The sequence below is a fragment of the Lepidochelys olivacea genome (genome assembly GCF_965140295.1).
Source record: "Lepidochelys olivacea isolate rLepOli2 genome assembly, chromosome: 8".
In the NCBI taxonomy this organism is placed as follows: domain Eukaryota; kingdom Metazoa; phylum Chordata; order Testudines; family Cheloniidae; genus Lepidochelys; species Lepidochelys olivacea.
This window is the reverse complement of record NC_140418.1, coordinates 94,408,228-94,432,222: the sequence shown is the minus strand read 5'-3', so window position 1 is coordinate 94,432,222 and position 23,995 is coordinate 94,408,228. Positions and strand designations below refer to the sequence as shown.

The following is a 23,995-nucleotide window of genomic DNA, read 5'->3' as shown; positions in this document are numbered from 1 at the left end:
AGCAGCATCTGTGAACAACACTTTCTACCACCTCCAGTGGACTAGGGGACTGCATCGCATCCTGACGGATAATGACCTGCCCTCAGCTATTCACGTCTTTGTCACCTCTCGGGTGGACTATTGCAATGTAATATACCTGGGCATGAAGCCTTCGGAGCTTAGGAAACTCCAGCTAAAAGAGAATGCTGCAGCGTATCTCCTCAACAACACAGGCTACCACAATGTCAGAAACTGAGAAATGGATGGTCAGGCCTAGTGATTGGTGCATCGGCGGTCAGGCCTAGCGGTCGGGCCTGGGGTTGGAGCCAGGGGTCAGAGCAGGAATCAAGAAGGGGGTTGGAACATGGTTGGAGCAGGAACATGCACAGGGTGGGGCTGGAACAGAAGCAACAAGGGATAGTCTCTCTGAGGTAGCAACGTTGAGCAGACTGGAATGGCTGCTCTCCTTGGGAGCCTATATCCCTGGCCTTGGGGTCACCTAGTTAAACCTTTGCCTGTGGACTGGCTGAGTGCTGGTTGATTGACATGGAGCCCTCAAGCAATCAGGTTTAGGAATGACACAGCAGGCTCAGGCTCAGCAGGACTTGTCAGGCTCAGAAATGACTCATTGCACGCAGGCCCATCAAACCTGTTCTCCACCCTGTACACTGGCTTTCCAGAGAATATTGAATTAAGTTCAAAGTCTTACTCCTTAGCTTCAAGGTTCTCCGTAGCCTTGGCCCAGGATATTAAAAGGCCACCTAAAGCTTTGGGATGAAGACCATGGTTGACAACTCTGTTCCTCTGACACAGTGAAACTCTCAACAATAAGGGTAACGCTCATCTGCTTAGAAGGTAAACCTTTCACAGGGTCCAGTCTGAGACTATGGAATGAACTCCCCCAGGAACTAAGGTCCATCACAAATTCATCACCTTCCACTCTAAGGGCTTGTCTACACTACCCACTGGATCAGCAGGCAGCGATCGATCCAGCGGGGGTTGATTTATCACATCTAGTATAGACGTGATAAATCAACCACTGAGCGCTCTCCCATCGACTCTAGTACTCCACCAGAACGAGAAGTGCAAGCGGAGTCGACAGGAGAGCGTTAGATCTACTTACCGCGGTGTCTTCACTGCAATAAGTTGACAGCTACGTACATTGACTTCAGCTACGCTATTCACATAGCTGAAGTTGCGGATCTTAGATGGACCCCACACAGTAGTGTAGACAAGCCCTAAGTGCGAGGCACATTTATTTGACATTGCCTTCTCTAACATTAATACATACCAATGTGCATATGTATATAAAAAAAACAACCACCCACACACAACACAACCCGACCAGCAGAAGACACTCCACTGCATACATTTCTCCTCTTGGGGAGAAAATGAGAGCACAAACATGCGACAGATGTTAGGCACATTGCATAATGCAATACTGGAAAGTACTCAGTTACTACAGTGATGAGTGTGGTATAGGAACTAGAAAAGAAGTTGACTTCAGTGGTCTTTAGATCAGTCCTAAATTAGCATCATATTCAGGAATTAAGATTTATAGTATTAAAAATAGTGTACCCCAAAATGTCTATGAAAAAAGTAAGGGTAGTTCTCTCAGAGAATCTGATTCCTTACAGTGGAAGAGATTTGAATACAGTAAAAAATGTAACCCTCAAATACAGAAGTGCTAGTTCTAAATTGCTACACAGAAATTTAATGTTAGTTAGTGTGATATCATCATACCGTAAGCCCAGGCTTTTGTAGGCTTATTGTTTAATACAGCTGTCTTACCATATGTGGCATTCAGGTGATATTTACAAGACTGATGGTTTCTGCATGCAGAAATTAATTCCAGCTGTTGTGGATAAGACACTAGTATTTATGACTGAGCTGGAGACCTGTTGAAGTGAAACAAAATACTATATTGTTATCAGTGAGGAAAAAGAATGATTCCCCCATGCAGCTTGAGCAAAACATTAAGAAAGTAGAGATGCAATTCACACAAGAGCCATCTAAATCTCTTCAACTGGAACAGAGAATAGCAAGGAACACGTGTGATCAAATTTGTTTACACTGAGCTAATCTGCCTCAGATTTTAGGTACACAAGGGCTCTAAATGAAAAGTTATGAGGCTTCTAATTATATGCCAGCAATACAGAGTACCTCAACATCAGGAGAAACTGATTTGGAATAAAAATATTAACATAGTACCTGATCCAGAGCTTCCATTGAAACCAGTGGGAGCTTTTCTATTGACTTCACCAGGTACAGGATCAAGCCCATAGCCTAACCCCGATTTGAGAGTCTTCTTTTATCCCCATTTATCCAGCTTATTGTTTTGTCCCAATCTGAAGCTCTGGGGATACTTTCCTGAAGTTAGACCGTATAAATTGTGCATCTAACGCATTGCCAGCATTTCAAGCAAAGAGGTTCAAAGAATTAGAAACAGCAATCCAACACACAGACAAGTTCAATTCATAATGTTGTAAATGGAATCATAACTGAAAGTGAGATTATATGTAACACCTTGGAAAGCATTTCTTTAATTCCACCTCTAACAGGATGTGCATTGCTTTACCGCTTAAATCTCTCCATATCAATTCGCCCTCTAATAAAAAATAAATAATTGACCAAGCCCAGCAGTTAGAAATTGTTGCACAAACCAGCCCAGCCTTATTTCTAGGAGGCATTCCACAAATAATTTTCATTATATATGGTATGTTTCTGATCTGTTATCATGGAGAAGGCATTTGACTGTGCAAAGCAGCCATTTATATTAAAGGTCGTCAGAACTTTGGGCTGCAGATGGATTTGATAGCTGGGTTCACAGAGCATATAGAATAGAACAGAACTTTAGATTTCAGGTGCATCTTTTTCATCCCAGATCACTTTAGAAAACAAAGATTTAGATTCCGGTGACGCAGTGACTGCATAGGCAAACCCGACAGCCATTATGAGTCAGGCAATAACTCACCCACATCCTTGGACTCTGGGAACTATTTTATTGAAACAGACAATGGAGAAAAATGAATTGCCATTACCTTTAGTATTCCTTACAGTGCATGGCATTTTCTGTTCCTTGTCACCGAATTCTAGAATATTCAATTTGCCATACTGCCAAACTTCCCCACAGCTAATTATTTTAGTTATCAGAAGCACCAAAAATTACATACAAGTTACAAAATTAAATGAAATAGGAATCCCTCTCCCACAAAATTAGTCAGAGTGCCTGAGGTTGGTCCAATGATCATTTCACTGATAAGTCTTATTTGACTTTAATGTGTAAATAGAAACTTGGTTAAATATATTCCCTTGCCTAATATCTGGGCATTTGTTTAAAAAGAAGGCAATGACCTTCAGAATACATCTTGGGGCCCCGTGATTTGATTTGTGCTTTTGTCAATGATTTACAGTATTCTGCAATGCTCAGAATTGGGAGGTTTTGCTATTCTACCCATCAGCACTGGAACCAAAGGGTCTCCAAGGCAAAGGAAAAACTTGTTTTCAACTATTTTATAGGAAATATTTACATATGTAAAAGAAATGTGGTGGAGCCTGAATGAAGTTTCTCCTCTGATTCTCTGGTTAGCCTATCTAATATCATGTCAGGATACAGTTACAGCACATAGTGAGGTAACAGGATTGCCTTCCCAGAGGTAAGTCTATCTCTATATAATTTAACATACAGCTGTACATTACTGTCTATCTGGCTAGCCCATCAATTCAGTCTCAAATGGAGGCATATGGGCACTGTTATCTGTAAACAGCTACCAGAAAAGAATATTGGCAATCATCCAAATCATAGTCTAGTAATTGGCATTCCTTGTTGTTTGCATAATACTTTATTCTTTTAAGGGAGAATATTCATTCATTTTAAATTTACTGTGCTATATTTGTGTACTTTGGGTTGCTATCTCCTATATATCAAGCTTTATTTATAATTAATATTTTGCTTTCAATTGTAGTGTTTGCAACACTACAGTTATGTCATATTTATGATTTGAATGTTAAACATTATTTGATTTGCTCAACATTGAAATAATGAATTAAATGTCTTTATATTTATTTCCCCATTGTATCTCATTACGATGTCATTGTGGCTTAAAAAAGGAACAAACAAGTGACATTTCTTTAAAGAAAACAGTTTGAAGATAGGAAAAAATATTGGATTTTTCTGCAGCTGTTAATTGCAAACTTGTTTTAAAGGCAAATATGATTTTGAAGGCTCAAAAAAGATATCCGTGATAATTGGAACATGGAGGCAGGGAGGACATAGAAAGGAAATAATGCTTGGTAGAGATACATTTAATTATGAAGGCTTACTCTGGTAATCCCTTTTGAAAGTGAACAAAGCAGAGATTTTTGATGTTTGATGAACTTATCAAACAAGGCAGAATAATGAAAAGGTAAATTTAAAAAGCTAGGTGAAGGTGAGCCAATTAAATACTTTATGAAGTGCTGAAGGGTATAGCCACCAAACCCTTCCGTCAGGACGAATATATGTTTTCTAGGGTGCTCCGTCTTCATGTTTCTGCTGTTTGTCTGCAGATCCAGTGTGTTTTCATCTAGCACACTGATCTGTATCCACAGGCTCCTTTGCTGAGCATTTGTGTGTTTCATTTAGTATTCTCTCTTCTCAAGCTTCTGATGAATCCCTAATGTACCCCATACCTCCTCTAATTATCAGTGTTTCTTTTTGGACCATAGTCTCTTAAGTAAAACAGATTGCTCATTAGTTAATCGCCAAAAATAATCATCATGCTGAGGGTTAGAAATAAACCCACAAAACATGTTTTGAGCTAAGGCAGACACCGCTATTTTGGTACAGTACTCCACAACACAAAACAATGCTTTATCCAAATACAAATTGTAAGATTTGATGGGCAAAAGCTCATAAGTACTGCACTGGGTGATAAGACAAATATTTCCCTGGTGCTATGTATGAGCTTCTTTGAGGATCTGATCCAAAGCCCGTTGAAGTCAATAAGAGTCTTTCAATGGGCTTTGGATCAGGCCTAGAGAGAATTATGTCTGTACACTGAATTTCTGAGCCTTATACAGCACTTTTTTTTTTTTTTTTTTTTACTCCTTACGTGGCTAAAACTCCCTTTGAGGACAATGAGAGTTTTCTTTGAGTAGGGAGTGAGTGAGTGAGTTTTGAATAAGGCCCTCTATGCCTCAGCCTTAATAGTTGTTGTGTCCTTTCCTTTGGGGGGATTTAGTTTCCCTATATGCTGTAGTGTACAGTGCATTTCAACCATATCATTAAATTAGACTGTAAAATTATAAGGTGGATTCCATATACTCACACGGATATTGTTTGGTTGTGTTATCAGAACACTGGGGCAAATTACTGGTTGGTGCAAATGTGTAGAGCTCTGTTGACTTCAGTGGAGTTTCACTTATTTACACCAGAAGAGAATTTGACCCGTGGTCTTTACAGATTTGAATGGTTATTCTGCTCTCAGTTATACCGATAAAAAGCCAGTGCAATAGACTGATGGCAAAGGGATTTCACAGGCAAAAGGAAGGGTACAATTTAGCCCAATCACATTTAGAATTGTATTGACATGGTTTCATTCCATCTACGCATTTCAGAATCATTTCCAAATTTCCATTAATGTTTTTTTAACTCTGTGTTGACATTGTAATGCCATGTTCATGCACTTGTAATTACATTATCTTGACAATTTGGGGGTGAGATGTGAGAGGAAAAGCGAAAAGTGGATTTCACTCGAAACTTTTATATTTTTGCTATTCCTCCACTTCACTACAGAGTATTTTGCTTTCTTTTTCCTCAATGTAGTAGTTGCACCTCATCCTTTTGCAATACCCTCTCCTACTGGATCTTCTGTGTCTATTGTATTCGTGGCCTCCACCTTTACATTTCCTCTCATATTAATTATATGCTTTCCTTTACAAATTGTCCTCAAAAGAAGCTTCAAGGTCAAAATGCTGTTTGTTATTTTTACTTGGATTCTCAGTGTGAATTCAAATCAGCTTTCTCTTCTGTCTCCAGCATTCTGTTTCTGGTCATATTCTAGAACGTGGGTATAAACCATTATTTATTAGGAGCTTTATGTTTGGTTTTTACAACACCCATTATCACATATACCATACTGGAAAAGGAGGTAATCTATTGGTAGAGCAGGAAACAGGAGATCAAGACATCCAGTTCCTGCTTTTTCTTCTGCCACTGGCAAATTCTATTGGTCAGATTTTTAGCTGGCGCAGCCTGGTGCAGCTCCAATGAGCTCAGTGCAGTTACACTGATTTACACCACCTGTGGTTTGGAGCCAACTCTCCCCAGCAAAAGTTTCTAGTTTCCTCTAAAATCTGTGATTGTATGGAAAATGGATATGATTTTCCTCCTGCTGCTTGGCTCCACAGCTATTATCTCTTCTTAAAACTCCACGCCAAAACTTAGGCCGGTATCATTTACTCTCTTCAGAAGAACCAGCCGAGATGTCAATACTCCAGCTCCTGTGAACTGTCAGCTAAGCCAGTGGTCAGAATGGACTGGTTGCTTTCCTTGCCAAGAGAAAAAAGTAAGTCTCAACCATAATGTATTCACTTATCTTCAGATGTGTCTGATGAGCACGTACACAGATTAATTATATGTATTATGCATATTCATAGTTTCTGAAACATCCAGTAAACTCATCCAAATATGATAAACATTATCTTGTATTAGAAACACGGGGCCTGAGTCTCCTCTCACTTATGCTGGTGTAAATTAGGAGTAATTTAATTGAAGCCAAAAGTGTTAGAAAGGTGCAAAACTGGTGCAAATGAGAGAAGAATCAGGCATGCAATATTTGGCTAATTGTTTTCTTCTTTATTTAGCTGGGTTTTAATTGAATTTCTGTTGACTCAATGCAAATACTCAGATATAAAAACACTTTGGAAAGCATTCTTTGTTCATCAGCTCTGTTTACTCTGATTTTTGTATCATTTCACGTGTTTCTTCATAACTGTTAAGTATTGGTCATAACTTCTATTTTCCACTTATATTATAGGCAGAAAGCAAGAGGTCAAGCATATGGAATGAGAGAGAAAGGAAGAACTATACTCCAGATGGGGTTGCTCTTCCTTTTCTTTTTGTTCAGTTTGATAGGCAGCAGCATCCACCATTACTCTCAGTTGTGATTTTTGTTTGTCTGCATCTGATATTCCTATAGCTCTCACCACATTCCACTCCAAAGCATATGTAACTGGAAAAGCTTAATACCACATCAAAGGCATAGAACAAAGGCACAAGGTCCAGAATTTGGAAAAATTAACTAACTTTGCCAGGTGTTGGGCCTAATGGAACAGGGACAGTTAGTTAAAATGTGTGCAATTAACAGAAAATGAGGACTGGGAAGTTTCTCTGCTCCATCCGAAAGGATTGCAGTATCTGCAGGATGTTGAAATTAATATGTAATCTATTCCACCACTGTTAAAGAGCCGCTTAGTTCAAAATAATAGGTGTTATTCAACTCACACTGGTGTAAATCAGGAGTAACTCCACTGAAGTCAATGGATGTACACCAAATTTACAACAGTGGAAGGAGGGGGAAAAAAAATCCAGCCCATTGTCTCTCACCTTATTTTCATTCTTGCTAAGCCCTTTAATTTCCATAGTTGGCTGCAGTAATATTTATTTATTCCTAAATAATTAAAACACGTTCTAACAGGTTAATTTGTAAAGGAGATTTGTTTTTACCACTAAATATTTAATCGAAATCTTATAATTTCTGGGTATAAAGTTCTTGTTAATTGGCCAGTTTCTTTGCTTTTTTATTTTATTTTATTATTCAATGTGATTTAGTACAGATACAGAACTTTGCTGCAGCCTGCCAAGTTTAAGGGGAGTAAATGCACTGGTCATTTTTGGGATGAGGCAGCATGCCGAGCAACAGAAACATGTGCAGCAAGCCAACGCTGTGGAAAAGATTTTCAGTGTGAAGAGACAGGTAAGTAAAATGCTATCGGGAATAACAGCAAACGAATTTTGGTCCTGGATGAGATAATCAATGAGAGCAATGGACCAGTACCTCAGCTTCCTCAGTGTAAATTCTCTGGCTAGATTACATTTCCCATGATGCACCACTTTCTCTCCTCATGGTAAGGGAAGGGAATGTGTCCTATGAGTCCCTGGATGTGGTGTATCATGGGAGATGTAGTCTGCCCAGATTTCAGATATTGGCTTAATCACAACCTCTCTCATTTCAGGTATTCGGTTTTTTGATGAAAAATTAAAATTTGTGGAAAACAGATAGCTTTCATGAAAATGTTGTTTTGTCAAAAAACCAAACAAACAATTTTCTATCAAAAAGAGTTTTGACAGAAATTTTTTCTACCAGCACTAGCTACGGTAGAATCAGGAGATCAGGTGGCTGTCCCTGCAAGATTAGGTTGAATCAGTATAGTTTTTACTTACAACACAATAGTGCCAAGTTCTGCTTTCTAGTATATAATACCATTTTAGATGTTAGGAAATATTTGCACCATATCTAGGGACAGATCTTTAGCTGGTGGAAATCAGCATTCCTTTGCAGACATCAATGGAGCGACACCAATTTACTCCAGCGGCAGATATGTCCCTTCATTTTCAGTGGCACAAGTATTCTCAAGTTGTGCCTCCTGCAAACATTCATTTCTGAATATAATTATTGTAACAAATTCCCAAAGCACCTTCTGCAACTTGAAAAGGCAAATCTGTACATTAACCTGACAGAGTTAATTGCACTTAGCCAACTGAAGCAATTTATTCTTGTAGTTCCTATTCAGGAACATGATCTTAGATAATAAACATACTGGAGCATCGCAAAATGAACTTGACAAGATTCCCACACAGTGGATCCATTATTTAGAACTTAGGAGGTGTCCAACCCAGGCTCCACAGTTGTGCTCCACTGCACATTGCCAGGGAAAGTTTTAGGATGGTTTCAAGTTCAAACTCTGCTTTTCTCTAAACAATAAGGCCCAAATCCTGGTCCAAGTAACCCAGATAAGCATTAAGAAGATTTGTAGATGCAGGGAGGGAATAGTCCTTTCTTTCAAGCTATAGTGATATAGCAGAAAGCACTGAAGTAGCCCTTGTGGCTCTTTTGCCCATCGCTGTAGTGAAGAATAGCTAGCAGATCACAGATCCACCAGCTTGCTGGCTCCCTAAATTCCTGCTCAAAGGGGTGCATGGATCCCCATGAATCACAGAGTATATGCCCCCTGCCTAGTCCTCTGGAATCCTGCCCCCTCTCTGCTGCAGGCAGAAGATACCAGTTCTACTCCTGCAATAGCTCATCTCTACCTGGGAGGGAGAGAGAGAGGGCAGTGTGACTTCCTAAGACATAAGAATGGCCATACTGGGTCAGACCTAAGGTCCATCTAGCACAGTATCCTGTCTTCTGAAAGTGGCCAATGCCAGGTGTCCCAGAGGGAGTGAATAGTGCAGGTAAGACATTGTAATACATATGAAAAACAATACAGGATATAAATACAGGAATAAAATGGTCAGACACATAGAAGAACATAAATTGTTGCGCAAAAGTCAACATGGTTTCTATAAAGGGAGATCATGTCTTACTAATCTATTAGAGTTCTTTGAGGGGGTCAAACAAACATGTGGACAAGGGGGATCCAGTGGACATAGTGTACTTAGATTTCCAGAAAGCCTTTGACAAGGTCCCTCACCAAAGGCTCTTACGTAAATCAAGTTGTCATAGGTAAGAGGAAAGATCCTTTCATGGACTGAGAACTGGTTAAAAGACAGGGAACAAAGGATAGAAATAAATGGTAAATTTTCAGAATGGAAAGGGGTAACTAGTGGTAGTTCCCCAAGGGTTAGTCCTAGGACCAATCCTATTCAACTTATTCATAAATGATCTGGAGATGGGGTAAACAGTGAGGTGGCAAAGTTTGCAGATGATACTAAATTGCTCAAGATAGTTAAGACCAAAGCAGACTGTGAAGAACTTCGAAAAGATCTCACAAAACTAAGTGATTGGGCAACAAAATGGCAAATGAAATTTAATGTGGATAAATGTAAAGTAATGCACACTGGAAAAAATAACTCCAACTATACATACAATATGACTGGGGCTAATTTAGCTATGACGAATCAGGAGAAAGATCTTGGAGTCATCGTGGATAGTTCTCTGAAGATGTCCACCCAGTGTGCAGTGGCAGTCAAAAATGCTAACGGGATGTTAGGAACCATTAAAAAAGGGATAGAGAATAAGAAGGAGAAGATCTTATTCCCCTTATAGAAATCCATGAATACTGTGTTCAGATGTGGTCCCCTCATCTCAAAAAAGACATACTGGCATTAGAAAAGCTTCAGAAAAGGGCAACAAAAATGATTAGGGGACTGGAACACATGATTTATGAGGAGAGGTCGAGGGAACTAGGATTGTTTAGTCTGCAGAAGAGAAGAATGAGAATGAGAAGAATTTGATAACTGCTTTCAACTACCTGAAAGGGGGCTCCAAAGAGGATGGATCTAGGCTGTTATTAGTGGTAGCAGATGACAGAACAAGGAGTAATGGTCTCAAGTTGCAGTGGGAGAGGTTTAGGTTGGATATTAGGAAACACTATTTCACTAGGAGGGTGGTGAAGCACTGGAATGGGTTACTTAGGGAGGTGGTGGAATCTCCTTCATTTGAAGTTTTTAAGGTCAGGCTTGACAAAGCCCTGGCTGGGATGATTTAGTTGGGGATTGGTCCTGCTTTGAGCAGGGGGTTGGACTAGATGACCTCCTGAGGTCCCTTCCAACCCTGATATTCTATGATGATATGATAGAGGTATATAAAATCATGAGTGGTGTGGAGAAATTGAATAAGGAAAAGTTATTTACTCGTTCCCATAATATAAGAACTAGAGGCCACCAAATGAAATTAATGGGTAGCAGGTTTAAAACAAATAAAAGGAAGCTCTTCTTCACTCAGCGCACGGTCAACCTGTGGAACTCCTTGCCTGAGGAGGTTGTGAAGGCTAGGACTAAAACAGGGTTTAAAAGAGAACTGGATAAATTCATGGAGGTTAAGTCCATTAATGGCTATTAGCCAGGATGGGTAAGGAATGGTGTCCCTAGCCTCTGTTTGTCAGAGGGCGGAGATGGATGGCAGGAGAGAGAGATCACTAGATCACCATCTGTTAGGTTCACTCCCTCTGGGGCACCTGGCATTGGCCACTGTCGGTAGACAGGATACTGGGCTGGATGGACCTTTGGTCTGACCCAGTATAGCCGTTCTTATGTACAGTGGTCACCTTTAATAGTTCCACCATTTGCCAGCCCTGACCACACAGAGGTTTCTGAGATACCAAGCTTTCCCCTGTACATGAATAGGGGTATTGTAAATGCCAGTGTGGGGGGTAACTTAACAAAGGGTGACTTTTTACTGGTGACCACTGTACAGTTTTCTGTGAACAAGACATCAAGTGCACCTTGCCTACTGGCCTCTTGAACCAGAGTAGGTAATTCACCATGAAGGGAAGCAGGTTGCCTATGGCAGCTTAACATCCAGCTGCGGGGAGAAGCTGAGTTACTGGATCCCTGGATGCTCAAGCCATACTGCTACCACAGCCAGGGCTGCCCACACTCAGATGTCTCTCTATGGGCCACCAGTGAAAGAAGATTGTGGTTGTTCTGCACCACCTGTGCCCATGAAGGAGCTTTAGCTGCTAGGGTCTCTGAAGACTCTACGATGACAGAAGCCAGTGTAGACCCTGGAGTGTAATACACTCCTTTTACTGAAATAAATGGAACTTTTGCCTGAATAAGGAGATGCAGGCTCAACCCTTCTTTATGGACTTGTGTCAGTGAACACTTAAACCAAAATTACCTACTTAGACTGAACAAGCATTGTAGAGATGATTAAGAGATTACATGTACATATACACTTCAGGTCGCTGTATAAAACCCCACCTTGTATGTAACGGAGAGCCAGACTGCAGAGATGGGTCTGATGAGAGTAACTGTGAGGATGAAGATATTGAAATCCTCTGTGAAAACCTACAGCCAATTCCTGGGTCTGAAAGAGCAGCCCAAGGGTGAGTAATTAATCTCTATTTGCTGTTCTTTCAGTCAGACCAGGATTACATTTTTATGTTGCTCTTATTCTGTAGTAGCATCATTTCTCTATGAATTGAGCTCTGACAGCATGCATAGTACTGTACAAAACAGAGGAGGAGGATTTTGTCCCAAGGACTTCACAGTCTAAATGGTACAGCAGTGAGTAGCACTGTAGCAGACAGGGCACTGGACTTTGAGTCAACAGACATGGCATCTGATCCAAGTTCTGCATCTGACTCACTCTGGAAGCTTGAACAAATCACTTTAACTGCAGTTTAGACATGCCCAGAGAGGTTAACACCTGCAGCTGACCCATGTCAGCTGGCTCAGTCTCGCAAGACTTAGGCTAGGGGGCTATTTCATTGCAGTGTTGACATTTGGGCTTGGGCTCGGGCTCGGGCTCGGGCTCACCTGGCAGTGTCTCAGAGCCCAGGCTTCAACCCAAGCGTCTACCCCACAATTAAACAGCCCCCTAGCTGGAGCCCTCTGAGCAGGAGTCAGCTGACACAGGCCAGCCACTGGCATTCAGTTGCAGTGTAGACATGCCCTCCATGTTTCTGCTTGCCCCTCAGGGTAATAATAATAATTCCCCACCTTTGTAATGCCCTATTAAGCTATAACTTTCTCTATTTAATGAAAGCAATATATGAAGTGAAATAGAACATTCTGAATGCTAAGTCTGATTGCTTTCCCCACTTTGAAGAATTAAGAGCATTGATTTAGAGCATTCAGGGCCTGTCCTCAGTGTACCTACTTGCAGGAGAAAGTATTGCTTAATCAAATCCTAAACTGATTATGACTGAATTAGGTAAGAAAAAAGTGGAATCTAAGACAGGTAACACTGGCAAATGGCATCATTTAAAGTATATATATATATATATATATATAAGCTTAGCCTTATGTGAAAGAAAATAGGAGCTACAGTATGAGAATGTGGTCCTTCATCATATAACCACTACATTAACTTGATCCAAAGCTACAGAAGTTGGTGGAAAGACTCCTTATGAGTTAAATGGTGTTGGTGGGGTTTTTTTGGAAGAAGCCCCAAAGGAGTCTATCAAAAGCTTATCAGTCCACATATTTATTTTGTTTTCATTGTCATAGACTACTGTCATTTATATTTCCCTCGGCAAAGCACACAATATTAAGTGTTCAGTATCTTCATAATTGGAAATCATGCCTCACCAATCTATTAGAATTCTTTGAAGGGATCAACATGCCTGTGGACAAGGGGGAAAACCATTGAAGATAGTGTACTTAGATTTTCAGAAAGCCTTTGACCAGGTCCCTGACTAAAGGCTCTTAAGCAAAGTAAGCTGTCATGGGATAAGAGGGAAGGTCCTCTCATGGACTGGTAACTGGTTAAAAGATAGGAAACAAAGGGTAGGAATAAATGGTCGGTTTTCAGAATGGAGAGCGGTAAATAGTGGTGTCCCCCAGTGGTCTGTACTGGGACCAGTCCTATTCAACATATTCATAAATGATCTGGGAAAAAGGGTAAAACGGTGAGGTGGCAAACTTTGCAGATGATACAAAAAACTACTCAGGATAGTTAAGTCCAAGGCAGACTACAAACAGCTACAAAGGGACCTCTGAAAACTGGGTGACTGGGCAACAAAATGGCAGATGAAATTCAATGTGGATAAATGCAAAGTAATGCACATTGGAAAACATAATCCCAACTATACATATAAAATGATGGGGTCTAAATTAGCTGTTGCCACTCAAGAAAGATCTTGTGGATAGTTCTCTGAAAACATCCAGTCAATGGGCAGTGGCAGTCAAAAAAGCGACCAGCATGTTGGGCATCATTAAGAAAGGGCAAGATAATAAGACAGAAAATATCATATTGCCCCTATATAAACCCATGGTACGCCCACATCTTGAATACTGCATGCAGATGTGGTCACTCCATCTCAAAAAAGATATATGAAATTGGAAAAGGTTCAGAAAAGGGCAACAAAAATTAGGGGTATGGAATGGCTTCTGTATGAGGAAAGATTAATAAGACTGGGACTTTTCTGCTTGAAAAAGAGACGACGACAAAGGGGAGATATGATAGAGGTCTATAAAATCATGACTGGTGTGGAGAAAGTAAATAAGGAAGTGTTATTTACTCCTTCTCATAACACAAGAACTAGGGGTCACCAAATGAAATTAATAGGCAGCATGTTAAAAAAAAAAAGAAAAAAGAAATATTTTTTCACAAAACGCAGTCAGTCATTGGAATTCTTTGCCAGAGGATGTTGTGAAGGCCAAGACTAACAGGATTCAAAAAAGAACTAGATAAGTTCATGGAGGATAGGTCCATCAATGGCTATTAGCCAGGATGGGCAGGGATGGTGTCCCTAGATGGTGTTCTGTTTGGCAGAACCTAGGGATGGGCGACAGGGGATGGATCACTTGATGATTACCTGTTCTGTTCATTCCCTCTGGGGCACCTGGCATTGGCCACTGTCGGAAGACAGGACACTGGGCTAGATGGACCTTAGGTCTGACCCAGTATGGCCATTCTTATGTTCTTGAAGAGGATTTCCAGTTCTGAGGAATTTCTTAATGGACATCAGTGTATGCTACTTTCATTTCAGGCTACCAAGTTAGCAAAAAGACATTGACAAACTGAAGGGAATTGAGAGAAGAGAATCTAAAATGGTCAGGGAGCAGGAGGAAATGACTAATATGGAATGACTAAGTGAACCAACTATGAATAATTTGACTAGGTGGGAGCAGTCTACAAATATATGGAGGGTGTTAACACCCAAGGGGAAACAGGTAAATGAGAGAACTAGCAAAAAGTGGTGAAATTGAGAAACAGAACGTTTACTTTGAATACCAGGAACAATTCTGTGACACTGAGATGGATTAGGAGGCTGTGAAATGATTTCCCAAGGGACTTGATGGAAGCCCCACAATTTGGGACATTTTTATAACTCTACCTGACCAAATACTAGAAAATGAACTACAGAGAACCATCTTTTATTGGAAGATAGATGAACTGGATGATTTCATTACTGTCTTCCATCTCTAATTTATGATTCTACCATACTGTCTTTGAAATAACAGGCTATTTGTCTCATTTTTAGTCAGAGAGACAAATCACTTTAGCTTAGTTCCCCCAGGAGAGGGCAAAAATGGAGAGGTGTGGAATCAAAACCTCCCATTTATGAAGTCGAAGATCCTGAGTCATTGCTATCCAAAGCAAACAGAGTCCAGTGTCTGAGAACAGAATGTATGTAAAGTCAAAGGGGGCGGGGGGAGAGAGAAAAGGTAGCGATTTTTCTTGTAGTAGCAAAGAAAGCTATAGTTAATTTCTGGATGATGTCTCTTTTCATTAAAGATACAATGTTCTTACACAAGAAGAAATGCAATTTGTATATGATCCTAAGTATTATGGAGGCCAGTGTGAGTACATTTACAATGGAGAATGGCGGGAATTGAAGTATGACTCTGCATGTGAACATTTGTACTATGGGGATGATGAGAAATATTTTAGAAAACCCTACAATTTCCATGTATATCAATTTCTAGTAAGTATTTAAGATGTTAATTTAGAAACATTTTCTCACTAGGAACTGAAGTTTGCCTTAGAGATGTTATGTAGATTTTCTCAGGATATATATTACAGTTATTTGCAGCAGTAGAAAGATAACATTGAAGACCTACTTTCATGGATGAGCAGCCTCATATGCTCTGGGGCTGTTACTGAGATTGTGCATTTTGATACAATAGATTACTAGAGCAATTCCATATGTTTTGGGTCCAGTACTCCCTTCAATCAGGCTCTCCTTCAAATCCTTCCACAACACCCACCTTTTACAACAGTCTCTAAAGCAACAATTTTTTAGTTAACAAGAAGCATTTGCACAACATAGTTATTTTTAAAATCCACACATCAAGGAACTAATGTGATTCTTGCTGCATCACCCAAGCAATCCTATTACTTATTCTGGTTGAGTGGACAAGGCACTGAACTGGGTTTCTGGTCCCAGCTCGGCTATTAACGAACTGTGACACCTTGGACAAGTCACGTCACCCTCTCTGTGCCTCAGTTTCCCCATTTGTTAAATGGGGATGATGATACTTGCCCACTTTTACAGTGCATTGAGATCTGCAGGCTGGATGACAAGTGCCATAGAAGAGCTAAGGCACCTCCCACCCCCACCTCTGTCTGTATAATGCTGGAGCTTTAAAATTCCACCTCTCCTGCTGAGAACTTCCTACACTGCAGGGTAAAGTCATCACTGCCATGGTTAGCAGTTAGTGTGCTTTGACCATTGCTTATCCTAATCCCCGCTTTGTTACTTTTTGCTCCTCCTGTCAGGTTGTTATACCCACTTTTTGTCTATAGCCTCTTTGAGGCAGGGAAGGCCTCTTTGTTACCTCTTTGTACATTTCCCAGCACATGGAGGCAAGAGCTTTTAGGCACTAACACAAAACAAATAACAAACAGGGGAGGAAGGATAATCTAATGGTTAGGGTACTAGTCTAGGAACTATGGAGATTTTGCTCTGCCACAGACTTTCTACGTGAGCTTGGTTAAGTCACTCAGAACCAGATTTTCAAAGATATTTCAGCACCTAAAAATACAGATCAGAGCCTAGCGTGGTTTTCAAAAGCACCTAAGGATTGTAAGAAGGTGCTTTCTTATGCCTAACTCTCTCCATTCATCGTATGCGGGGCCTGGGCACCCAGCTTGAGGCTGAAGATTCCACTGCGTGGCAGGCAGCCTATGAGTTAGGCATTGCAGTGCTGAACAGAGTATCTTTAAGGATCTGGGCCCACAACCCTAAATCCCATTGAAATAGTTTTGAGTTAGATGCTTAACTTGCTTAGGATCTGTAGCATGAGGTCAAACACAGAGAGCCATGCTTTACGCACCTAGTAGAGAACCCTCTCACCAGGAAGGTCCCCCATTTAGTAAGCTCCCCATAGGAAAATATCCTGATCATGTCTGTTAACTGTGGAGAAACAGGAATGCTATAGTCATGCCACAGGGACTTCTGAAAATCCTAGAAGGGACCTGTCTTCATTTTTAGGTGCCTTTGAAAATCTGGCCCTAGCCCTAGGCCATATTTGAAAATGGGTCTTCAGCTTCTAAGTCAATTTTCACCCTTTCAAAAATTTTACTATGCATTCCCACAGAACACACACTTCTTCCTGCAGTGGAGATGGACTTTTAGGCCTGGTCTACCCTGCTACTTTTTAGCACTGCAACTTTCTCACTCAAGGATGTGAAAAAACACCCCCCTGAGTGCTGCAATTTTCAGCGCTGCAAAGTGGCAGTGTAGACAGTGGACCAGCGCTGGGAGCTACTCCCCTTGTGGGGGTGGTTTTTTTACAGCGCTCTCCCAGCACTGGGGCTGCGACTACACAGCCACGTTAAAGCGCTGCCATGGCAGTGCTTAACGTTGCTAATGAAGACATGCCCTCAGATTAATACATTTTAAGGCCAGAAGGGACCACTGTGATCTAGTCTGACCACCTGAACAACACACCCCGCAGGACTTCCCTAAATTAAATTCCTGCTTCAAGTCCAGTTGTTGTGCTCAAACTAGAGCGTATCTTAAACATTTTCAGTCACGAAGAACCATTGGTAAATTGTTCCAATGGTTAGTTGCCCTTGCTGTTAAAAAAATTCCACCTTATTTCCCGTGTGAATTTGTCTAGCTTCAATGTCCAGCCATTGGATCTTGTTTTACCTTGATAATAGAAAGCTCTTCAATCTAGCAGACCAAATTTGTATTCCCATGTAGATATATATAAACTGTGATAAAATCACCCCCTTTCTCTTAGATAAACTAAAGAGATCGAGCTCCTGGAGTCTCTCAGTATATGGCATGCTGTCCAATCCTTTTAATCATTCTCGAGGCTCTTCTCTGAACCCTCTCCAATTTTTCAACATCCTTCCTGAAGTACGGACACCAGAACTGGACCTGGTATTCCTGCAGTGGTCACCCAGTGCCAAATGCAGAAGTAATATAACCTCCTTACTCCTCTCAATATTCCCCTGTTTATACAGCCAAGGATTCCATTAGCTCTTTTGGCTACAGTGTCGCACTTCAGGCTTCTGTTCAGTCCCTGCTTGCCAGGATAGAGTCCATCCTATAAATATGGCTTGTATATTTTGTGCCTAGATGTATGAATTTTGATTTTGGCCATATTGAAAGGCATATTGTTTGCCAGATCCCAGCTTATCAAGCAATCTAGATGGCTCTGTATCAGTGACCAGTTCTATTTGTTATTTACCACTCCCCTGATCTGTGAGTCATCTACAAACTTTAGCAGTCATGACTTCATGTTTTCTTCCAAGTCATTGATAAAAATTTTAAATATTTAGGGCCAAGAATCTGCAGGACTCCAAGAGAAAAAACACCTATTAGATGACGTTTTCCCCATTTGCAATTATATTGAGAGACGTATCCCATTTTTAATCCATTTAATGTTTGCCGTGTTGCTTGTGTCATTCTAGTTTCTTAATCAAAATGTGGTGCAGTACCAAATGCCTTGCAGAACTCTAAATGCGCTACTTCACTGTAAAGCTCCAAAACGGTATTTTCTCTGTATGCCCCTCAAGATGGCAAGCTATTCTATGCAGAGACTTGTTGCTTTCACTAAAAAATGTTATGCACTGTATAAACTACCAAAAAATTAAAAGAATGTTAAGATTGCAAAGTCAAGCACTAAAAAGTTAAGGAAGCCAGAACTAAGGTTGCCTGTGCAATCTTAATTTGGCCCTCTTGTGTGTAAGCGTTATGCTGCAGTTTATAATTACATGATCACATACCATATTTTCCACAGGATAGAAAATTCAATGCACAGGATGGACGGTGCTCACTTAACAAGCACCTGTTCAATATTTTGTGCCCCAACCCCGAGGGGCTTATTCACTGCATACTATTCAGATAGTGCTCTGAAGAAAGAATTACTAATTTCTTCATGGTCTTTTCTCTGGCACTCATCCCTACAGTATCTGAGTGATTCACAGACATCTATTAAATTATCTTCACAACATCCCTGTGAGGAGGGTAATATTATCCCCATTTTAGAGATGTGGGGTTGAAGTACTGAGATTAAAATCCACAAATTTTGAGTTTAGGAGGACCTAATTTTTCAGAGTACGTAGCATTATAAAGCAGTTCATGTGGTGAAAGCACAGCCCCCCTCCTCCCAGCTCCTCATCCAATTTCCATGTCCCTCACACCACCACCAACTGACACCCTCTTCCTGTTTTCCTCACTAGCTCCCACTCCTCGACCTGGCTCCCTGCCCAACTTGTCCCAACTTCTACTCCCTCTACCCTGCCTCCCCCGCACCAACTCTCAGTCTCAGCTTCCCTTTCTGCTCCCAGTTACAATTTCTTTGCCCAGCCAATCCCAGTTTCTCTCCCGCCCCAGACATCTTGTCCCAGTCTACTCATTTTCCCCCTCCCTGGTCCAGCTTTTTGACCATTGTGTGTTCAGCTCAGAGAGCTTTCTCCTCCACACTGCCTGGGTACCATCGCTGAGGGTCCAAGGCCTGGGCTACATGGGGGTGGGGGCGGGAACCGATCTAAGTTACGCCACTTCAGCTTACATGAATAACGTAGCTGACGTCGATGTACTTAGACCTACTCACTGCGGTGTCTTCACTGCCGCGAGTCTACTGCTGCCGCTCCCCCGGCGACTCTGCCTGCGCGTCTCATGGTGCTGGAGTACAGGAGTCGATGGGAGAGCGCTCGGGGGTCGATTTATCGCGTCTAGACTAGATGCGATAAATCGACCCCCGCTGGATCGATAGTGGCCCACCGATCCCGCGGGTAGTACAGATATACCCGAAGAGAGAGAGACCCCTGCTCTTAGTTCCAGTGCCCAGCATAGACAGCTAGGAGCAGCACTTACAGCAAAAGTCCATCTGAGCCCCTGTAGCCCTGGGATGGACCGTGTTCAGTAACTCTGTGGGAATGGTGCATGCTCATGCTAGGAGCTGTCAGGGGCTCACTGTGGGTGGAATGTGCTTAGATTTTAATTGCTAAAATCTAAGCCATCTCTTCTGAGCAGGTGTTTATAATTTATAATTTAATCTATGGTGTAGATTTTTAAAAGACTCAAAACTTGGTTAAATTGAGTCAGATTTGGCAAAAGGCACATCCCTAACACAAAGGCCACCACCATGCCAAATTTCAAGTCACTGCTCTCAAGTATAGGGGCACTAGAGTTGTTCAAAGAATGTTTTTATTGTGAGCAAAAACAAAAAAAAATTATTTCCCCCTAACCCCATTCTCAGAAACAGTTGAACCATTTTTGATGATATTTTCCAGAAAATATTCAGAGTGAGTTAGGCACCACCTGGGAAAATTTCAGCAAAAACAATTAAGGTTTGGCAAAGTTATAAGCAACTGAAAACAGGGTTTTGTAATGGGAAGTGTCAGACTACTTTAATAATAAGCTGCATTACCTTACCACTGACTTCATTTGGGGCAGGATCAGATACATCAGCACAGAGAGTTATAGGATAAAGAAGGCAGGTCATAGCTGCAAAAGTAATGCCTCTTCTTTTCATTTCAGGCTCATGCTGATTCTGGATTCTCTGTTGAGTTTTATGATGATTCGAGAGATTTAATTGATGCCATAAAAAAAGATAAATCCACAAATTATGGCTTTACCTTTGGAATAAGTTATGCTAACATACCTCCCCTTTTTGAGCTAGGTTTCAGTTTATCAAAGGGTAAAGGATCCCTGAAGAATTTCACACAGTATAACGAGAAGGTAACAAAATAATGGTGCATGTGTTCTCTCAGTCATGTCTTGTTGCATTGTGCAATTTCAATTTAACTTCTGTTAGTTTATTCCCTTACTTGCATGTTTTTTAAACAATAGTAATCGTACCTTCATTTGTTCATGTAATTGCAAATGTGTCATCATTAGTAATCTTGTTTGTTGGTCTTATTACATTTAAGCAAACAGAATCATTATAATGGGAATAAAATTGAATTACAAAGTATAAGAATAAATGTCATCTTGCCCCTTCCTGTTTCATGGCTATATTAAGTATATAAATAAAGAAATGCTTAAAGTGACAAACAGGGAGGGGAAAATATCAAGATGTTCATCAAAACAGTTGTCCTCAGGGAATGAGCTCCAGTGGCAAATAGATCTTGTTCAATTTAATACAAGCTGCAATATGGTGGTAAATTAAGCTTCTATTGTATCATAAGTTAAAAGTATCTTAGTAAACAAATAGTACTAAATGGAAGTGTTTATTTTTAGTAGAAAGTTTGTATCATGGCCAAATATGTCGTGACTCCCATTTAGATTTAATAATATTAATGATAATATTTTATATTTATACTATGCCTGTGATCTACTTTTCTCTTGGTTAGTGACAAGGAACAGTAAAAGAGAATGATCTTGACAGTGTCCTACTTGAAGTGCTTACAAAACTGCTCTAAGCTGGCACCATTAAAGTATCTAGTTCTTCCTTGTCTAGAGTCACATAATTTTTTTGATGAAAACAATCAGTGATTTTATATCCTCAGAAAATGACTCATTAAAAGGGCTGGGTCACAAGCGTCACTCACCGCACCTCCTGCTGGTTCTCCCAGGGAATAGCTCCACCAGCCTGTGCTCCCATTCCGGTGGTGTCTTCCGCCATCCTATCTCCCACTACACTGCTCACTACCAGATCTACATCTTCCTCTTCATGACTTGGCCCTCCGGCCAGGTCACTAAAGTCCTCCCCTTCTGGGGAATTCAAAGGTCTTCCAGACTCTGCTGTCAGGATGGCATCTCCGACACGTTGTGCCACTATCCAGTGGCTGGTAGGGGAACCAAGGCCTGCCCTCTACACTGGGTTCCAGCTCAGGGATCCTATAACATGCAGCCAAGGCCTATATCTCTTTATTTCCCTGGGCTTCTTCCTACTTCACTGGTTTCTCCCCTCTCTGGGTTTACCAGCATCTTAACTCCTTCCACTTAGTGAATGAGTGAGTAACTGTAGCCTGCCTTCCTACCACCACTGCTTGTGGCCAGCTACTTGGCTATATACTGGACCCCTCCTGCTCCGGCACAGCTGAGCCTACTCATAATTAGTGGCCTGCTCCCTGGCTCCCCCTTCAGGTGCACCTAGGGGATTTAATTGGCCTGCTTGGCCACCTTAACCTCTTCCAAGTCTGTGTGGGGCTGACACCCCATCACAGGCAGGGCAGCCCATTGTGTCAGTTTCTGAGACTTGGAGCAATGGCTCAAACATGAGAGAACTTGCAGGAGAATGCTCTCCAGTCATGTGGACTTTGGGGAACAGCATCCTCTGCCCTCAACAGGAGAACGGCCAGGGTGTCTGCACAGCTGAGACACAGCTAATTAATGCTGAGTAGGGGAAGCAACGCCAGGCACCAGCTGCCATGTGGATTTGTTGATATACTCACTCTTCTCCTCTGCACCCCCTTGCAGAGACATGCTATGAAATGTACTAGGTGTGTGTGTGCACACATGTGACATTGCTATAGAGAAGATACAAGATTCTACTATTAGTACTATCTAAAGAAGGTCTTCTTTAACTTAAGTGGTAAAAGCTTATGTTTTCTGGAGCTGAAGGACCACAGTTCTAGTACCAGGGCCAAGGGGAGAGGAGAGTGTGTATGTGTGTGTTAGCGAGCATGTGTGAGCAATATAGTAATTGCATCTGGGTGTGGCACCTGGATCTTTTACATGGCCCCAAGAATCACATCGACTTTGTTTGGTGGAGTTCCCCTGCAGAGGTTCTCCATTGCTTGGCTGTCCAGCAGAGTGGCCATAACATAGTTTTGCTGTGTAAAGGGAAGTTACCAGGTTAAATCTGGCCACTAGGTTTAGGTTTTACAAAACAAATACATTTTAACAGAACCTAACACCAATAGAAATTATTCAATTTTTAAAAAATATTTCTATTTTTAAGACATATAAACATTCTCTGGAAGCATTGCAATTCCATTATTGAAGCTTTGGGCTAGGCCATAGGAGCCCGCACCAAAATTGACTAAAAATTGTAAAGTGAAACTGACAAGCCGACTTTAATGGTCAAAGCTGAGAGATACGCAAAAGTGAACAAACAGCATAAACAGTGACATGTCAGTTAGATGTTCAATTGTCAAAGGAATTATTTGTAATACAGGAAAGGAGTAGAGCAGCAGTTCTCAAACTGTGGGTCGGGACCCTCTTTGAATGGCGTCACCAGGGGTGGCTTAGACTTGCTGGGGCCTGGGGCTGAAGCCCAAACCCCACTGCCCAGTGCTGAAGCCAAAGCCCAAGGGCTTCAGCTCTGGGTGGCAGGGCTCAGATTGCAAGCCCCCTGACAAGGGGCTGAAGCCTTTGAGTTTCAGCTTTGTACCCCCCACAGCCCGCCCGGAGTGGTGGGGCTTGGGCTTTGGACTCTCTCCTCCGCGGGGCAGTGGGCCTTGGGTGGGCTCAGGCTTCAGTGCCCCTCCTGGGGTTGGGAAGTAATTTTTGTTGTCAGAAAGGGGTCACGGTGCAATGAAGTTTGAGAACCCCTGGAGTAGAGCATCCGATTTACAGGGGAAAAAAGCATAAGGAGCCTATTCTGATTTCACGTATACAGTATTGCGAACGCCAAGTGCACAGGTGCTGGGACTAGAGGTTCCTGGGGGGTGCAGCCACACCCTCTGGCTTGAAGTGGTTTCCATCATATACAGGGTTTGCAGCTTGGTTCGATGGCTCTCAGTACCCCACTATACAAATTGTTCCAGCTCCACTGCCCAGGTGATCAAAAATCATGACTCCAGCTCCCCAAAATCACGAGATTTGCTTTAAAATATGTTAAGAAATAAAATGTATTTTTAGTTTCCTTCTTGTTTTTTGATCCTTTAAGGGACACTTGGGTCACACTTTCAAGCTTTTCTCTGCAACCATAAGAGCTAGAAACTTTTTTTTTAAATGAAAGCTGAGATTTTCTCAGAATCACTTGACTCCAGGAACTGAAGCTGTA

At 41.4% G+C, this 23,995-nt stretch overlaps 2 protein-coding genes across 2 annotated transcripts in view; one reads left to right on the top strand and one right to left on the bottom strand.

The window, feature by feature from the left end:
• The window catches only part of FYB2 (FYN binding protein 2), a 62,392-nt gene extending 59,215 nt beyond the window's left edge, over positions 1–3,177 (bottom strand). Inside the window, exons 1-2 of the mRNA XM_084635776.1 lie at positions 3,021–3,177; positions 1,771–1,877 (exon numbers count right to left, since the gene is read on the bottom strand). Of these exons, the coding sequence (XP_084491902.1) occupies positions 1,771–1,782 (12 nt within the window). The 5' untranslated portion in view covers positions 1,783–1,877; positions 3,021–3,177. The remainder of the gene's footprint in view (positions 1–1,770; positions 1,878–3,020) is intronic.
• Positions 3,178–3,414: 237 nt separating this feature from the next.
• Positions 3,415–23,995, top strand: part of C8A (complement C8 alpha chain) — a 40,973-nt gene continuing 20,392 nt past the window's right edge. Inside the window, exons 1-6 of the mRNA XM_084637847.1 lie at positions 3,415–3,635; positions 6,431–6,527; positions 7,793–7,937; positions 11,871–12,015; positions 15,375–15,564; positions 20,581–20,781. Coding sequence (XP_084493973.1) covers positions 3,523–3,635; positions 6,431–6,527; positions 7,793–7,937; positions 11,871–12,015; positions 15,375–15,564; positions 20,581–20,781 — 891 coding nt within the window. The 5' untranslated portion in view covers positions 3,415–3,522. The remainder of the gene's footprint in view (positions 3,636–6,430; positions 6,528–7,792; positions 7,938–11,870; positions 12,016–15,374; positions 15,565–20,580; positions 20,782–23,995) is intronic.